The sequence below is a fragment of the Balaenoptera physalus genome (genome assembly GCF_965194825.1).
Source record: "Balaenoptera physalus genome assembly, chromosome: 15".
NCBI lineage: Eukaryota > Metazoa > Chordata > Mammalia > Artiodactyla > Balaenopteridae > Balaenoptera > Balaenoptera physalus.
In genome coordinates this window covers 38,772,572-38,794,538 of record NC_138894.1, presented here as the reverse complement: position 1 = coordinate 38,794,538, position 21,967 = coordinate 38,772,572, and the positions used below count along the sequence as shown (strand labels likewise).

Here is a 21,967-nt window from a genome sequence, read left to right as displayed (position 1 = left end):
GAACGCACGGCACGCCTCAGGCTGGTGCAACGTCACGCAGGCCTCTGCCACCGCAGGCTCGCCCCGCCTCCTCCATACCCCTCCCCCCCCCCCCCCCCCCCCCCCCGGCCTGAGTGAGCCAGAGCCCCGGAATCAGCTGCTCCTTTAACCCCATCCAATCTGAGCGAAGAACACACGCCCTCAGGTGACCTACACGCAGAGGCGGGGCCAAATCCAAAGCTGAACCCGGGAGCTGTTCGAACAAAGAAGAGAAAGGGAAATCTCTCCCAGCAGCCTCAGAAGTAGTGGATTAAATCTCCACAATCAACTTGATGTACCCTGTATCGGTGGAATACCTGAATAGACAACGAATCATCCCAAATTGAGGAGGTGGACTTTGGGAGCAAAGATATATATATATTTTTTCCCTTTTTCTCTTTTTGTGAGTGTGTATATGTATGCTTCTGTGTGTGATTTTGTCTGTATAGCTTTACTTTCACCATTTGTCCTAGGGTTCTGAATGTCTGGTTTTTTTTTTTTTTTACTTTAAAAAATTTTTTTCTTAATAATTATTTTTTATTTTAATAACTTTATTTTATTTTATTTTACTTTATTTTATTTTATCTCTTTCTTTCTTTCTTTCTTTCTATTTTTTTCTCCCTTTTATTCTGAGCCGTGTGGATGAAAGGCTCTTGGTGCTCCAGCCAGGTGTCAGGGCTGTGCTTCTGAGGTAGGAGAGCCAAGTTCAGGACACTGGTCCACAAGAGACCTCCCAGCTCCACGTAATATCAAACGGCAAAAATCTCCCACAGATCTCCATCTCAACGCCAAGACCCAGCTCCACTCAACGACCAGCAAGCTAGAGTGCTGGACACCCTATGCCAAACAACTAGCAAGACAGGAACACAACCCCATCCATTAGCAAAGAGGCTGCCTAAAATCATAATAAGGCCACAGACACCCCAAAACACACCACCAGACGTGGACCTGCCCACCAGAAAGACAAGATGCAGCCTCATCCACCAGAACAAAGGCACTAGTCCTCTCCACCACTAAGCCTACACAACCCACTGAACCAACCTTAGCCACTGGGGACAGATACCAAAAACAACGGGAACTATGAACCTGCAGCCTGCGAAAAGGAGACCCCAAACACAGTAAGTTAAGCAAAATGAGAAGACAGAAAAACACACAACAGGTGAAGGAGCAAGGCAAAAACCCACCAGACCTAACAAATGAAGAGGAAATAGGCAGTCTACCTGAAAAAGAATTCAGAATAATGAGAGTAAAGATGATCCAAAATCTTGGAAATAGAATAGAGAAAATACAAGAAAGGTTTAACAAGGACCTAGAAGAACTAAAGAGCAAACAAACAGTGATGAACAACACAATAAATGAAATTAAAAATTCTCTAGAAGGGATCAAGAGCAGAATAACTAAGGCAGAAGAACGGATAAGTGACCTGGAGATAAAATAGTGGAAATAACTACTGCAGAGCAGAATAAAGAAAAAAGAATGAAAACAATTGAGAACAGTCTCAGAGACCTCTGGGACAACATTAAACGCACCAACATTTGAATTATAGGGGTCCCAGAAGAAGAAGAGAAAAAGTAAGGGACTGAGAAAATATTTGAAGAGATTATAGTTGAAAACTTCCCTAATATGGGAAAAGAAATAGTTAATCAAGTCCAGGAATTACAGAGAGTCCCATGCAGGATAAATCCAAGGAGAAACATGCCAAGACACATATTAATCAAACTATCAAAAATTAAATACAAAGAAAAAATATTAAAAGCAGCAAGGGAAAAACAACAAATAACATACAAGGGAATCCCCACAAGGTTAACAGCTGATCTTTCAGCAGAAACTCTGCAAGCCAGAAGGGAGTGGCAGGACATATTTAAAGTGATGAAGGAGAAAAACCTACAATCAAGATTACTCTACCCAGCTAGGATCTCATTCAGATTTTATGGAGAAATTAAAACCTTTACAGACAAGCAAAAGCTAAGAGAATTCAGCACCACCAAACCAGCTTTACAACAAATGCTAAAGGAACTTCTCTAGGCAGGAAACACAAGAGAAGGAAAAGACCTACAATAACAAACCCAAAACAATTAAGAAAATGGTTATAGGAACAAACATATCAATAATTACCTTAAATGTAAATGGATTAAATGCTCCAACCAAAAGACATAGACTGGCTGGATGGATACAAAAACAAGACCCATATATATGCTGTCTACAAGAGACCCACTTCAGACCTAGGGACACATACAGACTGAAAGTGAGGGGATGGAAAAAGATATTCCATGCAAATGGAAATCAAAAGAAAGCTGGAGTAGCAATTCTCATATCAGACAAAATAGACTTTAAAATAAAGACTACTACAAGAGACAAAGAAGGACACTACATAATGATCAAGGGATTGATCCAAGAAGAAGATATAACAATTGTAAATATTTATGCACCCAACATAGGAGCACCTCGATACATAAGACAAATACTAACAGCCATAAAAGGGGAAATCGACAGTAACACAATCATAGTAGGGGACTTTAACACCCCACTTTCACCAATGGACAGATCATCCAAAATGAAAATAAATAAGGAAACACATGACACACTACTTAAACAATACACTACTTAATAACCAAGAGATCACTGAAGAAATCAAAGAGGAAATCAAATAATACCTAGAAACAAATGACAATGAAAACACGATGACCCAAAACCTAACGGGATGCAGCAAAAGCAGTTCTAAGAGGGAAGTTTATAGCAATACAATCCTACCTTAAGAAACAAGAAACATCTCAAATAAACAACCTAACCTTACACCTAAAGCAATTAGAGAAAGAAGAACAAAAACACCCCAAAGTTAGCAGAAGGAAAGAAATCATAAAGATCAGATCAGAAATAAATGAAAAAGAAATGAAGGAAATGATAGCAAAGATCAATAAAACTAAAAGCTGGTTCTTTGAGAAGATAAACAAAATTGATAAGCCATTAGCCAGACTCATCAAGAAAAAAAGGGAGAAGACTCAAATCAATAGAATTAGAAATGAAAAAGGAGAGGTAACAACTGACACTGCAGAAATACAAAGGATCATGAGAGATTACTACAAGCAACTCTATGCCAATAAAATGGACAACCTGGAAGAAATGGACAAGTTCTTAGAAATGCACAACCTTCTGAGACTGAACCAGGAAGAAATAGAAAATATGAACAGGCCAATCACAAGCACTGAAATTGAAACTGTGATTAAAAATCTTCCAACAAACAAAAGCCCAGGACCAGATGGCTTCACAGGCGAATTCTATCAAACACTTAGAGAAGAGCTAACACCTATCCTTCTCAAACTCTTCCAAAATATAGCAGAGGGAGGAACATTCCCAAACTCATTGTACGAGGCCACCATCACCCTGAAACCAAAAACAGACAAAGATGTCACAAAGAAAGAAAAGTACAGGCCAATATCACTGATGAACATAGATGCAAAAATCCTCAACAAAATACTAGCAAACAGAATCCAACAGCACATTAAAAGGATCATACACCATGATCAAGTGGGGTTTATCCCAGGAATGGAAGGATTCTTCAATATACGTAAATCAATCAATGTGATACACCGTATTAACAAATTGAAGAATAAAAACCATATGATCATCTCAATAGATGCAGAGAAAGCTTTCGACAAAATTCAACACCGATTTATGATAAAAACCCTCCAGAGAGTAGGCACAGAGGGAACCTTCCTCAACATAATAAAGGCCATATATGACAAACCCACAGCCAACATCATCCTCAATGGTGAAAAACTGAAACCATTTCCACTAAGATCAGGAACAAGACAAGGTTGCCCACTCTCACCACTATTATTCAACATAGTTTTGGAAGTTTTAGCCACAGCAATCAGAGAAGAAAAAGAAAAAAAAGGAATACAAATTGGAAAAGAAGAAGTAAAGCTGTCACTGTTTGCAGATGACATGATACTATACATAGAGAATACTAAAGATGCTACCAGAAAACTACTAGAGCTAATCAATGAATGTGGTAAAGTAGCAGGATACAAAATTAATGCACAGAAATCTCTAGCATTCCTATACACTAATGATGAAAAATCTGAAAGTGAAATTAAGAAAACACTCCCATTTACCACTGTAACAAAAAGAATAAAATATCTCCTACCTAAGGAGACAAAAGACCTGTATGCAGAAAATTATAAGACACTGATGAAAGAAATTAAAGATGATACAAATAGATGGAGAGATATACCATGTTTCTGGATTGGAAGAATCAAAATTTTGAAAATGACTCTAGTACCCAAAGTAATCTACAGATTCAGTGCAATCCCTATCAAACTACCACTGGCATTTTTTACAGAACTAGAACAAAAAATTTCACAATTTATATGGAAACACAAAAGACCCCGAATAGCCAAAGCAATCTTGAGAAAGAAAAACGGAGCTGTAGGAATCAGGCTCCATGACTTCAGAGTATACTACAAAGCTACAGTAATCAAGACAGTATGGTACTGGCACAAAAACAGAAATATAGATCAATGGAACAGGATAGAAAGCCCAGAGATAAACCCACGCACATATGGTCACCTTATCTTTGATAAAGGAGGCCAGAATATACAGTGGAGAAAAGACAGCCTCTTCAATAAGTGGTGCTGGGAATACTGGACAGGTACATGTAGAAGTATGAAATTAGAACACTCCCTAACACCATACACAAAAATAAACTCAAAATGGATTAAAGACCTAAATGTAAGGCCAGACACTATCAAACTCTTAGAGGAAAACATAGGCAGAACACTCTATGACATAAATCACAGCAAGATCCTTTTTGACCCACCTCCTAGAGCAATGGAAATAAAAACAAAAATAAACAAATGGGACCTAATGAAACTTAAAAGCTTTTGCACAGCAAAGGAAACCATAAACAAGATGAAAAGACAACCCTCAGAATGGGAGAAAATATTTGCAAATGAAGCCACTGACAAAGGATTAATCTCCAAAATTTACAAGCAGCTCATGCAGCTCAATATCATAAAAAACAAACAACCCAATCCAAAAATGGGCAGAAGACCTAAATAGACATTTCTCCAAAGAAGATATACAGATTGCCAACAAACACATGAAAGAATACTCAACATCATTAATCATTAGAGAAATGCAAATCAAAACTACAATGAGGGGCTTCCCTGGTGGCGCAGTGGTTGAGAATCTGCCTGCCAATGCAGGGGACATGGGTTCGAGCCCGGGTCTGGGAAGATCCCACATGCCATGGAGCGACTGGGCCCGTGAGCCACAATTACTGAGCCTGCGCGTCTGGAGCCTGTGCTCCGCAACAAGAGAGGCCACGATGGTGAGAGGCCCGCGCACCGCGATGAAGAGTGGTCCCCGCTTGCCGCAACTAGAGAAAGCCCTCACACAGAAACGAAGACTGAACACAGTCATAAATAAATAAAAATAAAAGAACGTGAATTTCTAAAAAAAAAAAAAAAAAAAAAAAAAACTACAATGAGATATCATCTCACACCAGTCAGAATGGCCATCATCAAAAAATCTACAAACAATAAATGCTGGAGAGGGTGTGGAGAAAAGGGAACACTCTTGCACTGTTGGTGGGAATGTAAATTGATACAGCCACTATGGAGAACAGTATGGAGGTTCCTTAAAAAACTAAAAATAGAACTACCATATGATGCAGCAATCCCACTACTGGGCATATACCCTGAGAAAACCATAATTCAAAAAGAGACGTGTACCAAAGTGTTCATTGCAGCTCTATTTACAATAGCCAGGACATGGAGGCAACCTAAGTGTCCATCAACAGATGAATGGATAAAGAAGATGTGGCACATATATACAATGGAATATTACTCAGTCATAAAAAGTAACGAAATTGAGTTATTTGTAGTGAGGTGGATGGACCTAGAGTCTGTCATACAGAGTGAAGTAAGTCAGAAAGAGAAAAACAAATACTGTATGCTAACACATATATATGGAATCTAAAAAAAAGAAAAAAAAATGGTCAGAAGAACCTAGGGGCAAGACGGGAATAAAGATGCAGACCTACTAGAGAATGGACTTGAGGTTACAGGGAGGGGGAATGGTAAGCTGTGACAAAGTGAGATAGTGGCATGGACATATATACACTACCAAACGTAAAATAGATAGCTAGTGGGAAGCAGCCGAGTAGCACAGGGAGATCAGCTTGGTGCTTTGTGACCACCTAGAGCGGTGGGATAGGGAGGGTGGGAGGGAGGGAGATGTAAGAGGGAAGAGATATGGGGACATATGTATATGTATAACTGATTCACTTTGTTATAACGCAGAAACTAACACACGATTGTAAGCAATTATACTCCAATAAAGATGTTAAGAAAAAAACCTATACTCCAATAAAAAGTATGTTAAAAAAAAAAAAGGATAAAAGTAAAACTACCCATAATTTCCCTTGTAGAGATAGCCACTATTGAGTTTTTAACGAACGCTCTTCCAACCTTTTCCTATAAACTCTGAACGTTCAATAAATATTTAAGCATACTCATGTGCTCTTCAGACAATGTATTAGAAAAGAATTGCTAAGTCAATAAGGAAGTAAAATCTTAAAGGCCACGCTGTCCTCCCTGAAAGCTGTACTAACTGCCACTCCCACTAGCAGGATCTGAGTGTGTCCATTTTCTGATACCTTCACCAAGCCTGAGGTGGTAGGCTTTTTTCATCTTTAGCAATCTGACAGGAGAAGCTGCAGGACCTCACTGCTTTATAATGGGTACTTCTTGGGTTCATCATGATGGTGAACTTTTAGAAAAATATTATTTACTGGTAATTCATCTTTTTTCTTTTATGAATTGTCTGCTCATATTTTTCTGTTGGTGGGATTATCTTATCACATTCCCAGTACGATAATCAGTTCTTTCTCAAGTCTCTAGGGTTCCCAAATAAAAATGAGTCAGGTTAAGAGCTTGGAAAAGCACTGAAATCATGGTTAAAAGCCTGAGAAGGTGGACCCCTGAAGAAAAATGGATGCAGAATTAGTTAGCCTGGACCGTGGAAACCGAGAGTGCTTTTAAAGGAGAGGATTGTTAATACTTTGAAATGAAGGGGGAAATGAAAGGGTCTTCTCTTCTGAGCACCTCCCCTCTCCTTAAACATAAGTCAAATGGCGTGAGGGATTAGGGGAAGAGAGGAGGGGGCAGCTGCTAGAGTTGCAGACAGAGATTAATCCATTTCAGATTCTCATACCGCTCCTCTCAAGACTTAGTAACTGAAAATATAAATCACAAAAAAGGGTACAAATCCTTCAGAAACCAGTCTTAGGTCAGACAGTCAGAACCACTCCCTGGCAGGAGACCAGGATATACTGCAAGTTGTGAGCTTTCTCTCTCTTAAAATATCAAAGATGAGGGTAGATATCTATTTATACAGGCTAGGGAGACTAAGGGCTTGCTCAAGGCCCATTCCAACCGTAATTAGGACTTCGACTATGAGAAGTAAAGCAGACTGAACTTACAGACATGGAAGAGCCAGATGCAAGCCCCATCCAAAAAGATGATTTGGCTGCTACAGCTTCGTGGTTTTGGAAATTTACGTCTTGTCTGACTTGGGGTGTAAGCCCTGATGTCTTGTAACGAGAGATGCTGTTTTTAGAATTTAGTCACTCTAGCTCCTATCACTGAGAAACCAGACACTAAACCATCTGTGACACCTGCAAGCTGGAATCACAAGTCAACCACCATGACCCTTTCCGAGTCCATTTTAGGGAACTGAATCTGTGGGAAGAAAAACTTTCCAGAGTGAAGACACATACTCTGATCAACCTCGGACTTTTTAAATTGGAAGTGAGGACGCTGCCAAGCAAATAGCTCTGAGAGGAATGCCTATCTTGACAACAAACCACTGAGAAAACGCAGCTTCTCTTGCTTACTTTTCAAGAGAAGACGGAGTGCCATAAGCCAAGAAGTACTTTTTTTTAAAAAAGTCGTTAATTCTAGGAAGTGGCACTTATGGGGCAACTAATGCATTCTTGCTCAGTCTTGTGGAACACTGATGTTGAAAGGTCAGTATGAAGGGGTTGCTATAAAAATCTTTTCCTCAAACTCTGAGCACTGCTGGCGGGAATGTAAAAGGGTGTAGTCCCTGTGGAAAACAGTATGGCAGCTCCTCAAAAAATTAAAAATAGAGTTACCATCAGTTCTAGTAATTCTATTTCTGAGTATGTACCTCAAAGAGTCTTGAGTTTTGAAGAGATATTTGCACACTCACATTCAAAGAAGCATTATTCACAATAGCCAAAAGATAGAAGCAACCCATGTGTCAACTGACAGATGGATAAACAAAACACAACAGAATATTATTCAGCTTTAAAAAGAAATTCTGACATATGCTACAACATGTATGAACCATGAGGACATTATGTTAAGTGAAAAGAGCCAGTCACAAAAGAACAAATATTGTGTAATTGCACTTACATGAGGCACCTAGAGTAGTCAAATTCATAGAGACAGAAAGTAGAATGGTGGTTGCCAGGGGTTGGGGGGAAAGAGGAACGGAGAGGTATTGTTTAATAGGCAGAGAGTTTCGATTTTGCAAGATGAAAAAAAGTTCTGTGGATGGATGGTGGTGATGGCTGTAAACAATATAAATGTACTTGATGCCACTGAACTGTCCACTTTAAAATGGGAAATTCTGCGTTACATATACTTTATCACAATTTTTAAAAATGATTAAATCTTTCCACCAATTTTCAGAGAAAATTCCTCAATCTCCTCTACCATTTTTTTAAACCTTTGATACCACCTATAGCTTATCTGTTCCCTAATACAAATAAAAGGCAAAATAAATGAACACACAGCATATGAACATCAGTGAAATACTTTGAGGCTCGCTAGAGCTAGGCTTCATGTGGCAGCTTTATGAGCACACAAATGCTCGGCTGTGATTTTTTTATGCCAGATTTTCTAAGAAAATTAGTTTTATAATGCTTTGCAAAATAAAAATACTCCTTAAAAAAAAAAGAAAAACACCTCCAATTATCCAGTGTCCCTTCACTTAAGAGTTTAGCAATTGCTAATATCAAGGAATTCTACTTTGATGGCTCTGAGTTGTGCAAAGGTCATAGGTCATAAGAGCAAGTTTCATTTCTGTAAGACAAAACTACCATTGCTAAGACTTTTTGATAACTAGGACTGCCCCCCCCTGGGAATAAGGGCCTGGAACCAAAGCTGTTATAGCACTTCCTATCTTTATACTAATTTAGAGTTCCCAAAGCAATTTCAAATACATGATTTCATCTGAGCCACACAAGCCAGTCCACAGGTAGGTTTTACTATGGCCAATGCTGAGGAGGAGGAGAACACAGAGTTTGAGCGATTTGACCAAAATCACTTAGCTACTAAGTGGCCAGAACCATGCTCTTACAAGTTCAAATCCATTCTTGTATTTCCCTAACCCTTAAATTTAGCTCTCTAGTCAAAGGCTTTATGGAGCTGGGATCTGTCCCCAAACGACCCCTCGCTGTGTGGGTGCTGTGAGCCACCAAGAGAAAGGAGCACAGTCACAGCAGCGCTAAGGCCTCACTTCCTTATTCACGAAGAGAGAGATTACTGGACATACCCACCAGTCAGTATTATTTCTGGCTCAAAGGAAATTATATGTGAACACATTTAAAAAGCATAAAATAAAATGTTAAGTCACAAAAGGCATAGTTGTCAGGAGACTAAGGTTCCATGATTCTCACCATCAGGAAGGCTGAGTGTGGGAGGGAAGCATGTATGCAAACCAAACCAACCAACCAACACACCTGACCGGTGTCCACCACCGGTGGAGGGAGTGACAAACTGCTTGCTTTGAGGGGCAGGAGACAAACCTGCAGTCTGCCAAGGTACCAGAGACCGTAAACTCTCAGCCCTTTCCTCACTCGGGCATTTCAAGATGCTGAGGAAGGATACAGGGATAAAGGAGCTGTATAACTGAATGTGCTACAGGCTGGGCATATAATAGTAAATAAAGTAATCAAAGACACAGTGGTCACATGCCATACTTAGCCCAAATTCTGGAGAGCATCATGAAAGGAGGAGCTGAACGATCTGCTGAGCTTAGCTACTACTTTCATCCCAGGGTTTGGCAGCTTCCTGACATGTGGGCTGTGCCTCTGTTTATGCCCCCTCAAGAGTGGGAAGGAGGCCTGGCTAGGGGTTGGCGGACTCACAGACGGAAGGCTATGGAGATAGTAGTCTGGTGTTTGGCAGCTGGGGACGGAAATGGAGGGTAATGGGGCTGCCAAAAGCCTTTCAGCCTCAGGTTTCATTTACTTTATTCATCTAATCTGCAAATACTCATTGAGTGCCAGCTACACCCGGCAGTGTTCTCAGCATTAACGGTACACTGGTAAATAAGACAGACAAGGTCCCTCCCTCAGGACACTGACATTCTGGGGGAGAAAGAGGAATGAACAAGTAGAAACAGACAATGTCATGATAAATGCTATGAAGAAAAAAGCCAGGGGGTGTGAGTGACAGTGCCCATGGGACCACATCAGGCCTCTCCGAGAAGACAGCAATTAAGCTGAGACCCAAATGTCGAATGACAAGAAGGAAAAGCTTTCCAGGCAGAGTATCAGAAAGTGCAAAGGCCCTGATGTGGGAATAAGCTTAGCTTAGCTTATTGGAGGAAAGACTGAAGGGAAGAATGTTATGAGCTCAGGTTAGAAGGGTAGCCAAGGGCCAGACTAGTCAGGGTCTTGTAGGTATGGTAATAAGCCTGGATTTTTTGCTCAGTGATTTGAGAATTCACTGGACTGCAAAGGAGTGACATGTCTGATTTATGCTTTCATCCTCTGGCTTGTGCCAAGAGGTCACCCTTCCAGTTCTGCAGCCCATGGGCTATCTGGGTAAGAGCAAGGCATGGACCCAAAGGGGTACCAAAGGGAGAATGCCTCAATAATCCCTTTTTCCTTGTCTGATTTTATGACTGCCACAAAAGGGAGGAAAAAGAAGCCAGTGGGCCCCAGCTCGAGTTTACAGCCCATCCTTTCTAGCCTTCTGCTAGAAACTGGCCTGTCTTGGCCCTGCTGGGCATACCTGATGAATGCAACAGAGAAAAGGACCTCTATTTGATTCTTTCTTCTCTTTTCTTTAACTACCCTATCCTGAATCATTCCCTAGTGACTTTAGATATTTTTGACCTACCTCCAGGTCCAGCAAGCTATAAAGTTACACAATACTACCTGATCAGGGCAAATTTCTTCTTTCTCTTAGAAGGGTCAACAAACTACTTAAAGAAATAAAAACCGTCTTGGTAACCTAGCTGTGGTCTGTCTTAGTAAGTAGAGGATATGCACATCACAATCACTTCCAATCTTGAGGCAATCAAATAAATCCCTTTGACATTTTGGGAGAGAAGAAAAACCAAGCAGATTCTTTTAGTTTAAGACTGTTAGTTTAAGAAATCGACAGGGGTAAGAATGGGAAAAAAGAAAAAACTATCAGCAGCAAAATGACTGTCAGCTGTTTCTAAGGAGCTCGATCTATTTGCTTTTTCAAAGAGACTGAAAAAGAAGAGAAAATGCGGCTTCTGTTCCTCACATCCTGCTCCCCTTCCCCCAAAAGGATGGGGAGGGGAGCGCGAAGAGAAATCTTTGGCATTCACGAACTCCAAATGGAAAGCATCCAATGATATTGTTTCAAAAGCTATTTCAATCAGACCACACTAACCGTTTCTTACTTTTTTAGACTGCTTACTTAAAAGTCGGTACAGAGCAGACAGTAGGGGAGATTAGAACTACTTATTTCGATGATGAAGAGTCAAGCCCAGATAGTGGAAGGTAGTGGAACCTAGGTCTCCTGACTCACACTCCCTATCAAATTTTATTATGTGTTTTTATCTTTTAAAAATAAAAGCACATTATAGCAAAATAGGAACAGGAAGTCACTCAAAATCCAATCATTATACTACACCATTAGCATTTTATTCCTTCTATCATAGGCTTATAGGTTTCCCCCCACATTGTTATAATCACACTGAACTAATGCTCTTTGCGATACAGGCCCTTTATATTACCATTAACACGGTCAAGGATATGAAACTTAAGACTGATATGATGTGGAATACAACTTGGTATAATCTGAGCTGAATTTATTATCTTTGCTAAGGACTAGTGACCCCACAAGAGAATTTTGTGCCTCTTATTGAGACAGTAAAAATATACAACAGCACCTATTATTAGGTCTTGGAATTCAGGTCCTTTTCATGGAGTGTTTAAAACAGAACTCTCAAGAAGCCCTGGGATGTAACTTAACTTCAGATCAGTTTTATTTACCTACCTGGTGCATCAGGTACTTGAAGAGGAATGAAAGGATCAGATACACTTAGAAGAGGAAGGCTAGAATCCACAGTCTGCCCACCCTTCCTTTTTTCAGCTGGAATTGGTTGGAGGGGAAGGAAGGGTCAAGAAGAGGGAGGAAAAAAAGAGAAAAGCAGAAAACATCAAGTAAATCCAGATGTATTTACCATCTATTAACCCAACTCAAACTATAGAGTAAGTCTAAATTTAGAGGCAGAATAAAGAGGAATGAGTGGATATAATTCAATGCAATAGCAAAGCATGTCTGAGATGTACAATCTGGTCCTTGCAACATAGTCTGAGATGCAATTAATGGTAAAAGTAGGATATTCGTACATCTGAAATTCCACGTCTTCCTTAGATACTGCAGTCTACAGTGATCTCTTTCAGAATTCCTATTGCAATTACTACTATCCTTATCACACATTTTGGTAGGTAAACAAACTTTGTCTATTTTGAAATTTACAATATGTGTACAGGTACTTCCTATGTGCCCATTTCCCTCTTGAGGTCCTTTAGGGACACAGTCCTATTCTATTCCCTCTTGAGGTCCTTCAGGGACTGAGTCCTATTCTATCACCAAATGTCTAATGTAGTGCTAGGTAGACAGAAAGAGACAGAAACAGATTTCTTGCCTATTGGAAGGTTAGATAAACCCTAACCTCTGGACTACATCTACCATACTATTGGCATTCATCCTATATTTGGCAAACTTATAGATTTACAGAAATCTATACACCCTATGGAATATGAGAGCCTGAAGGGATCTCAGCATTTTCTACCATAATTTTCTTATTTTCCAGAAAAGAAGATGAAGCCCAGAAGTTAAGAGACTAGACAGAGGTCAACCAGCAGACCCAGGATCAAAACACAGGTCTCCTGGCTCCTACTTTACCATTCTTTACCTTGCATTTTAATAATGAGTTAGTTCCTGAATTAAAATCTAATTTAGCCTTTTATAAAGTGGATGTAAAAAAAACTTTTAATTTTCAAGTAACTGTAGAATCATAGGAAGTTGCAGTACATAGAACCCTGTGAACCCTTCAACCCGCTTCCCCCAGTGGTGAGTTCTTACACAACTATAGTTCAATATCACTGACACCAGGGCAATTCTGTTAACTAAACTCTGTTCAGTTTTCACATGTACTCACATTTGTGTGTGTGCGTGTGTGTGTGTATAGTTGCTTGCCATTTGATAGTACGTATAAATTAGCCTAAGCATCACAACAATGATACACAACTATTCCCTCAAACAGAAGAACTTCCTTGTACTCCTTTATAGTCATACCCACTCCTTACTCCTGTCCCAGTCGCTATAATTTTGTCATTTTAAGAATATCATTCAAGTGGGCTTTTAACTAAGCTTCTTTAAAGGTCTGTGGAGGAAGAGAAGGGTTAAAATCACTGCTCTTAGTCTCTGAAATATTTTAAATTGAGATACAATGAAATATATTAAAAGAAAAAGAACAAATTATGAAATTGAATGTATAGTATAATTCATGTTTGAAAAAAGTATGTACACAGAAATAAAACTATGGACATAAATATTGTTAAATGTTAGCAATGCTTTCCTCTTGGAATGGGGTCATGAGTTTTTCAATCTTGCTTCCTTGGGGTTTTAGCAAATGAATGTATATAATTTATCAACAGAAAAATACAGTAAGTCCCCTACATACGACCTTCAAGTTGAGAACTTTCAAAGATGTGAACGTGCGTTCCTATGTCCAATCACGTAAGTTAGTTCACGTGTCTGGCATACGTTGTCACGTGCAGCTTGCCCTCTGTCTCCTATTGCTGACGATCCTTCAGCTCTACCATCTCCCACCTCCTCTCCCTCCTCCAGTCAGTAACTCTTCTTGCCTGTTCACTAGATGCCAGCCCCTGTATGCCAGCTGTTGTACTGTACTACTGTACTTTTCAGGGTACTGTACTGTAAGATTAAAAATGTTTTCTTTATTTTTTGTGTTTGTTTTTTATGTATCATTTGTGTGAAAAGTATTATAAACCTATTGCAGTACAGTACTATATAGCTGACTGTGTTAGTTGGGTACCTAGGCCAACTTTGTTGGACTTATGAACAAACTGGACTTAACGAATGTGCTCTTGGAACGGAACTCGTTCATATGTAGGGGACTTACTGTATTTTAAATAAAGAGGCACAATGTCAAGTTTTAATTGTCTGCCTGTTCCTCCTCTAATGTATGAACACAGTTTAGTAACATTTTTGCAGCTTTTACCATAAAAATGTTAAGGATAACCCTTGTGTCATCCTCCCCAACTCATTACCAAATTTCCTGCTTCTCTCCTCCCTTGGTTGGTTAGAAGGTTTCAAATCAGTGAACGGTCTGAGTTTGATTAGAAAACTTGGAGAAAATGGTGCCACCCTGAACTTCAACCAAGTGAGGACACATTAAATTCAGGGATTTAGATATAATTTTCTTTCATTTGTAAAGAATGAAGATTCTTCTTCATTCACACCACAAATGCAAACGAAGGGAAAATACCAAATGTTCATAGAAAAGTGCTGGATAAATTGAGGAAAATATGAAGATGTTTTGTAATGCCTGTAAAAGCTTAGTGTCACTGATTTATAAGATTTCTGAGATGTGGTTACAACTACAGCTTCTGCGCTGGGCTGCCCAGGTACAAATTTCTACACTGTCATTCTCCACCTACGACCTTGGGCAGGTCACTTAGCCTCTCATGGGCTGTTGTTGAGGGATCACTGGAGATAATGTACATAAAAGCACTTACCCAGTGGGCTTAGCACGCAGCATGTACTCAACATATGTTCGCTGGTATTATTGTCCTAACTTTACTCAAATATGTGTTTTCTAATGGCTGGGCCGTTAAAAAAAATATTGCCATTTACAACCTTCAAAGTAAGCATTAAGGGGAGAAGAGGCAAAAATAAAAGCAAAAAACAACTCTTTAAAAAACAGTTCATACAGACAGACAACAAAACATAAAATGTATGATAAGAAAGAATTAGGCATTAAAACTGGAAGTGGATGGAAAATGATTAGGGACGTCTATTATTAACATTGGTGAATCCAAGCTCCTATCCTTTGGCAAAAAGTGACTCCTTTCCTTCATTCAACAAATCTGTACTGAGCCAAGCACTGCACTAAATGCTGGGATTCAGCATCAAAGAAGACCCTCCTAGGGCTTATTCCACGACCCCCTTTCCAGGGAAACTATATCCTACCCAGCACCATAACTAGTCATCATTGTGACATTTTATCTCAAGGACAATGACCAATGCTTTATACATTTGGTATATTTAGTCAACTATTTGGCATATCCAACTTGAAGCACTTTCAACCAGACCAAAATACCAATAAATTTAAAAATTATACAGACCAGACAACAAAGCTAAAAATAAAAAATAGCACACAAAGAAATTTTCACTATTTAATATTAAAAAACACACCTTCCAAATAATTCCAATGCCTGTTCCAAAATATTAACAATGAGAACATCATATGAAGACTTATGGGATATGGTTAAAACTTGAGTTTTTTCTTACAAGGGAAACACACAGCTATTAGAAAGCACTCTCAATAACAGGGTAATCCTCAAAGGCTGGGGTGGGGTGGGCATCTGGAGCAAGAAAGAGGCAAGAGAATAGTAGATTATCTGCGAAAAAGTCTTCCTGGAAATTATAATTAGCCTCCCTCCCCACTCTCATGCCAGATGAAAATCACTGTTATATTGAGAGAAAAACTCTAAATACTTTTTTTTTAAAGAATTAAAAAAAATTTTACTATGTGTTCTTCTTGAAATCAGCAAAAGTGAACCTAAGAAAAATAGGGAACTGTAATCAAAAAGATAAAGGCAAAAGATAAAGAATTAGAAGACAGAAAAAGAGTAGTTCTATAGAGTTGTCTTTGAAAGGTAATAAAACAGCAAATCTCTAGCTAGAGTTACCAAGAAAAAGAGAAACACAAATACATACAATAAAATTGATGTATGCAAAGAAAGTACTATAAGAGATTTAAATGTATTCTTCTATTTTATTAAAAAAATTTTGAAACTATAGATGATTTTCTAGGACACTATTATTAAATTTGCCTTATTATGAGGCAGAAAACCTGAGAGAGGAAGTTCTAGAGCCACAGGGTCGGTGTCCCAGCTCTGCCACTTACTAGCTATGTGACCCTGGGAAAGAGACTAGCCTGTGCTCAGTTACCTCAGCCTTAACTGATGTGGGCATGATGTGGTAATCTCAGAGGGCTGTTGAGAGGGTCAGATGAGATAATACTTGCATAGGACAAATGACAAACTGGGGGAAAAGTTTACAATATGACACATGAAGAGCTCTTACATATTAAGAACAAAATAAACACAGCACATTAAAAACAAAAAAAGGACATGAACAACACAAATCCCAAAAGAAATAAAAATGGCCAGTAAACAATGTCCTTTGTCTACAGCCTCTGAGCTGGTCTGGCTGGGAAAAAGAGGTGAAAATTACTCATTCACTGTTGACTGAAATAAAATTTGTATAGAATTCTTGGAGGGCAATTTGGAAATAGGCACCAAAAGCCTTAATTACACATATCTTTTGATTTAGCAAATAATCCCCTAAAAGCTATCTTAAAGAAATTTTAAAGGATATGAATAAAAATTTGGCTTCAAGAATGTTTATGTGGTGAAAATTAGCAACAACCTAAGTATTCATCAAAGGGGATGTTAAATACAATGTTATTGTTCTTCCATTAAAAATCATGTTGTAGATTAGTATTTATTGAAATGGAAACTACTAATTCCCATAGAACGTTTACAAAATGAATAACGAACACCTCCATAATACCCAAGAGAAAAAACTGCAGAGGCCATATTATCACAATGCAATGAAAATATATCCTGAATAACTCTAGGGTAAAGAAATCAAAACCTAAAAATTAAAATTTAAAAACATCCAGAAAAGAATGAGAATAAGAGAGCATTACAGGGACTTCCCTGGTGGTCCAGTGGTTAAGAATCCGCCTCCCAATACAGGGGACACAGGTTGGATCCCTGGTCGGGGAACTAAGATCCCACATGCCGTGGGGCAACGAAGCCCATGAGCCGCAACTACTGAGCACGTGGGCCACAACTACAGAGCCCACATGCTGAAACTACAGAGCCCACGCACTCTGGAGCCCTGCGCCACAACTAGAGAGCCCACACGCCGCAACTACTGAGCCCACGTGCCACAACTAGAGAGAAGCCCACGCACCACAATGAGGAGCCCACGCACTGCAGCGGAGGATCCCACATGCCTCGAGGAAGATTCTGAGTACCACAACTAAGACCCGACGCAGCCAAAAATAAAATAAAATAAAATAAAAAATAAATAAATAAATAAATAAATAAATAAATAAATAAATAAATAAAGACAGTGTTACATGGCAAATGTTATGGAATAACAGCCAAAGTTCTAATCAGAAATAAATTTACGAGGTTAGAAAAATAATGATACACCCAAAGAAAGCATGAAGAAAGAATATGAAAAGTTAAAAGCAGAAATTAATCAATATAATTAAAAAGATCAATTTTGAAGGATATCAAATTCCATATCCTACAAAGAACATATTCAAAACCTCACATCCATTGCTGAGGAATTTATAACAGTAAAACATTGACATCAAATTAATGTTTAGAAAAGAGGTACCTGGTTAAATACATTAGGATGTATCCACATAAAGGAATTTAATGTAGATATTTTAAAAGTTATATTCGAGGAGCTTCTTTAATGATATGGGGGAAACATGCCAAATTTTGTAAGCAAAAAAAATTAGGCTTTAAAATATGACTATAAAAATGTACCTTAGAGTCATAAACTGAGGCTGAAAATTGTGCACAAAATTGTGGACACATGTATTTTTGTGAAAGAGAAGATCTGTAACTTCCCTTAGATTCACAAAGATATCTGTGACCCTAAAAAGGTTAAATGCCACTAACAGACATCAAAATGGTATCCCTATGCTAATTTCTCAGGGGTGAGATCATGGGGCTTTTAACTTTCTTCTCTGTGCTCTTCTATAAATTACTAAATATGTATGTTATTTATTAATAAAAAGGAAAATTAGGTTTTTATTATTACTTGTAGAATTTTTTTAAACGTCTCATTTAAAAAGATATCTCGCTTCTGCCACAGCAGCCATTGAAGAGCAGCAGCTATGGCTCTGCGCTACCCCACGGCTGTGGGCCTCAACAGGAGCCACAAGGTGACCAAGAATGTGAGCAAGCCGAGGCACAGCCGCCGCCACGGGCGCCTCACCAAGCACACCAAGTTTGTGCGGGACATGATCCAGGAGGTGTGCGGCTTCGCCTCTTATGAACGGCGGGCCATGGAGCTGCTCAAGGTCTCCAGGGACAAGCAGGCCTTCAAGTTCATCAAGAAAAGGCTGGGGGAACACATCTGTGCCAAGAGGAAGAGAGAGGAGCTGAGCAATGTCCTGGCCGCCATGAGGAAGGCGGCAGCCAAGAAGGACTGAGCCCTTCCCCTCTGTGCACAATAAAACATTTTCAGAAAAAAATTTAAAAAATAAAAATAAAAAGATATCTCCCTGTCCCCATAAGCACACACACACATGCACAAAAACACAGCATAGAAGAGACTCAGATATAGGATAGAGCATCTAATTCTTAGAATTCTTCAAGTCATTCCAAAGAACCTAAGCAATTACAAGAGATTAACAGAGTGATGTTCCTGAAATTTAGAAATATTTGCTTAAAAACATGTATGTGGACTTGAGAGAACAAATCCTGTATACTATGGCCAGATCACCCTGCCATTCTAATTCAAAGTGATTCTAGATCTGTTTTTATCCCGATCTTTTTATAGGAAATCTTCAGAATGAAGAAAATTATGTTACCACCAGGATCTGGGGCTCACTGGCATGTTAGGGTTATCTGTGGACTGGAAACCAGTGGGAAGGTGACAACAGTGAGTCTTGAGTTTCAGGTGTTCGCCATACTAACCAGTTCCAGCAGAAAATGAGGAAGCGGCAAAAGTATCACCTTGGGTTGGTTGAAAGCCTGGGATCAAACTCTCAGCTGAGCCTCCAAGCTTCTCAGGATGTTTGCCTGGAGGGACAAAATACCACTCGGTTCATCCCAGCAGAATCCCATGATGCACACACAGGCCAGGGGTGAAGGGCATCCTCCAAACCGACATCTAGACTTGACTCATTTTACTGCATTATGGCAACACCTTGGCTATTCAAAGGTCCTTGTCTAGTCACTGCAGTAACTGAGAAACAGCTGAGGAAAGAAAGGAAGTCTAAAGCTCTAAAGCTTGAGCACATTACTCAAAGCACAATGCCTCCAGCCTTCACTCTGAATCGATTTATCTCTACATCATTCTAATGAGTTTGATGATCTGTTTTCCATGTTGAAAGTAGTTATGAGAGCAAAAGAGAAGAGAGATGGCAGTAGTGAGATGCTATGAGGGACGGGCACAATGACAATGGCTTAATGTAAAAGCCAACAGTTGAACAACAAGAACAGTGACAGGAAATTACTAAAAATAGATACAGGAATTTTGAAACTTGGGAGTCACTTAATCAGGTGCAAAATACTAGTTTTCAATAGCACATGAAGGTATTTCTGTTTACAGTCCAGAACAATAACTGGCATACATAACAATGAAACAAATTGACAATAAATGTCAAAGAAAGTTAAATCCTACGCCCTATGAAGAAAAAAAAAAGGCAAGAAGTGTATGGATTTTAAAAAGATGTCTATAAAATTATAAAGCTAAAATGTTTGGTCAAAGTTCGTATCATTCACTCCGTTCTGATCATTCCTTTACCCTGTGCTTTTGTCTACACTGAGGTACTTTTTTTGAACTGTATCAGACTGTAGAATTTTCCCAGGGTGTGTGCTGTTGTTTTCCAAAGTGTATGTGTGTCTGTGAGTGGGTATCCTGCCTTCCAAATTAGACTGTGGATTTGAGGGTGGAAATGGTACCTTCTATTTATTTGATCTCTGCTCCAGGGTCAGTCAACAGTAATAGAGAATTCTGATCATGAAGATTCAGTGTCTACATGAGGGCACACTCTCATGGGTAAGCAGCTACGACTTTCTGGGATAATAAACTCACTTCGGACAAGGTACCATCACATTCCTCCAAGGAGTGAACGAGCTTGACACTATCATCCTGATCTATGCTACCCAATCTTTCCTAAAAGTTTCCCACTCTCCTTGCTGCCACCCACAACAGACCAGGATTTCCTGAGGATGAAGAGACTTCAGTGCCCTAGTAAAAATACAAGCCGATTTGTGCATATACTTCAAAGTCAAGTCTTTGAAGGAAAGAAAGACCTAAGCCTACATTTTCACATGCATACCCCTCTAGCGTTAATCACAAAAAGACACCAATTACTCACCTTCCCCAAGCTTGGCAAAGTCCTTGTTCAGCAGTTCTTCAGCTGTGAGTTTGGAGAAATTGTCGTCGTCAAAGGGATTCCATGTAGAACCTTCTGAAGGATTATAAACGTTTTGCTGGGAGGCCCGAGGGGAGCCTGAAGGAGTGGTGGTTGCAGACCTAGGTAGGTTCCCACCCCCACGAAATAAAAAGACATATAAAGGTTGAAAAGGGTCAACCTATTTTCTCTTTGTTTCAAGAGCAAATTATTTTATAAGTCAAACCATTATTTTCCACAGTATGTTTCTAAAAGGGCTTCCCGTAACAATGGAACAGTTTCCACAGATGCGCTTTCCACTGTGTGAAACAAACATCTCCCTTTCTTTTGTGATTCACTATCTCCCACTACATCTTTAACCTCTTGCTTAGATTTTTGGTCTCATCTGCAAGTTCTTTCAGTTCAGGATCCCAAAGCCACCTGTTCTTAGGCTCGTGCATCCTGTGGTGACCACTGTAACATTCACAACAGCTCCAGAGGGGCTGACGCCTATTCCGGCTGCCTCGCATCTGTCAGGATCCAGCATCAGTGGACACCATCACAGTTAAAGATCAATAAAGACATTTACCACCATCTTGAGCTCCTGGGTATTATCACCTAATTTTCTTCTAAAGTCTCTCTTGATGACCTTTGCATTTAGCTAATGACTTAATTTAAAGATTTTTAACTTTCGTATATGGTTCCAAGAAAGTTGAGAGCCTGACACTGCATTTACCCAACAAACACTCACTGCAATCTACTTGATGTCAGGCACAGAGCCTGTCACCGGATTTACAAAGGTTGATTAAGCCACGGTGCTTGCTGTGGATGAACTTGCAGGCTAGGTCAGCTAAACATACAAATAAATAATGATAACACAGTGTAATACATGCTCAAAAAAGGGTTCATACAAAATTATATATGATGCCAGAGGAAGGGTCAAAGAAAATATAACCTCCAACATGGATCTTGATGAATAAATAAGCATTTCCTAAGTGGACCAGGAGGAGAGTGGCAGTTCCGCCAATGTGATATAATAGTCCTTGGTCTGTTAACCAGTCAGTTCAGATATTATTCCACAGGCAATGGGGAGCCAATGAAATGTTATCAGCATGGAGAGATTTGATCAGATCAAGAATTTAGAAAACACATGATACAGTATGGGATGGAAGACAGATTGGAAACTGTGAGGCAAGTAGGAAATTATTTCTTAAGATCAGTCTGATCTATGCACTAC

The 21,967-nt window shown here is 39.3% G+C and overlaps 1 protein-coding gene and 1 pseudogene across 20 annotated transcripts in view; one reads left to right on the top strand and one right to left on the bottom strand.

Moving 5' to 3' along the window:
• Positions 1-21,967, bottom strand: part of AAK1 (AP2 associated kinase 1) — a 169,065-nt gene that overhangs the window by 27,934 nt on the left and 119,164 nt on the right. For 11 of the 19 annotated variants that reach the window (XM_082425985.1, XM_082425986.1, XM_082425989.1 and 8 more), the window contains 3 exons: positions 20,716-20,873; positions 19,307-19,411; positions 12,315-12,410 (listed from right to left, as the gene is read on the bottom strand). In XM_082425985.1, coding sequence (XP_082282111.1) covers positions 12,315-12,410; positions 19,307-19,411; positions 20,716-20,873 — 359 coding nt within the window. The remainder of the gene's footprint in view (positions 1-12,314; positions 12,411-19,306; positions 19,412-20,715; positions 20,874-21,967) is intronic. The other 8 variants (XM_082425990.1, XM_082425987.1, XM_082425976.1 and 5 more) reach the window with 2 other exon arrangements.
• LOC309643374 (large ribosomal subunit protein eL36 pseudogene) lies at positions 12,444-19,297 on the top strand (annotated as a pseudogene). The gene has a single exon. The product of its transcript is annotated as a large ribosomal subunit protein eL36 pseudogene (transcript).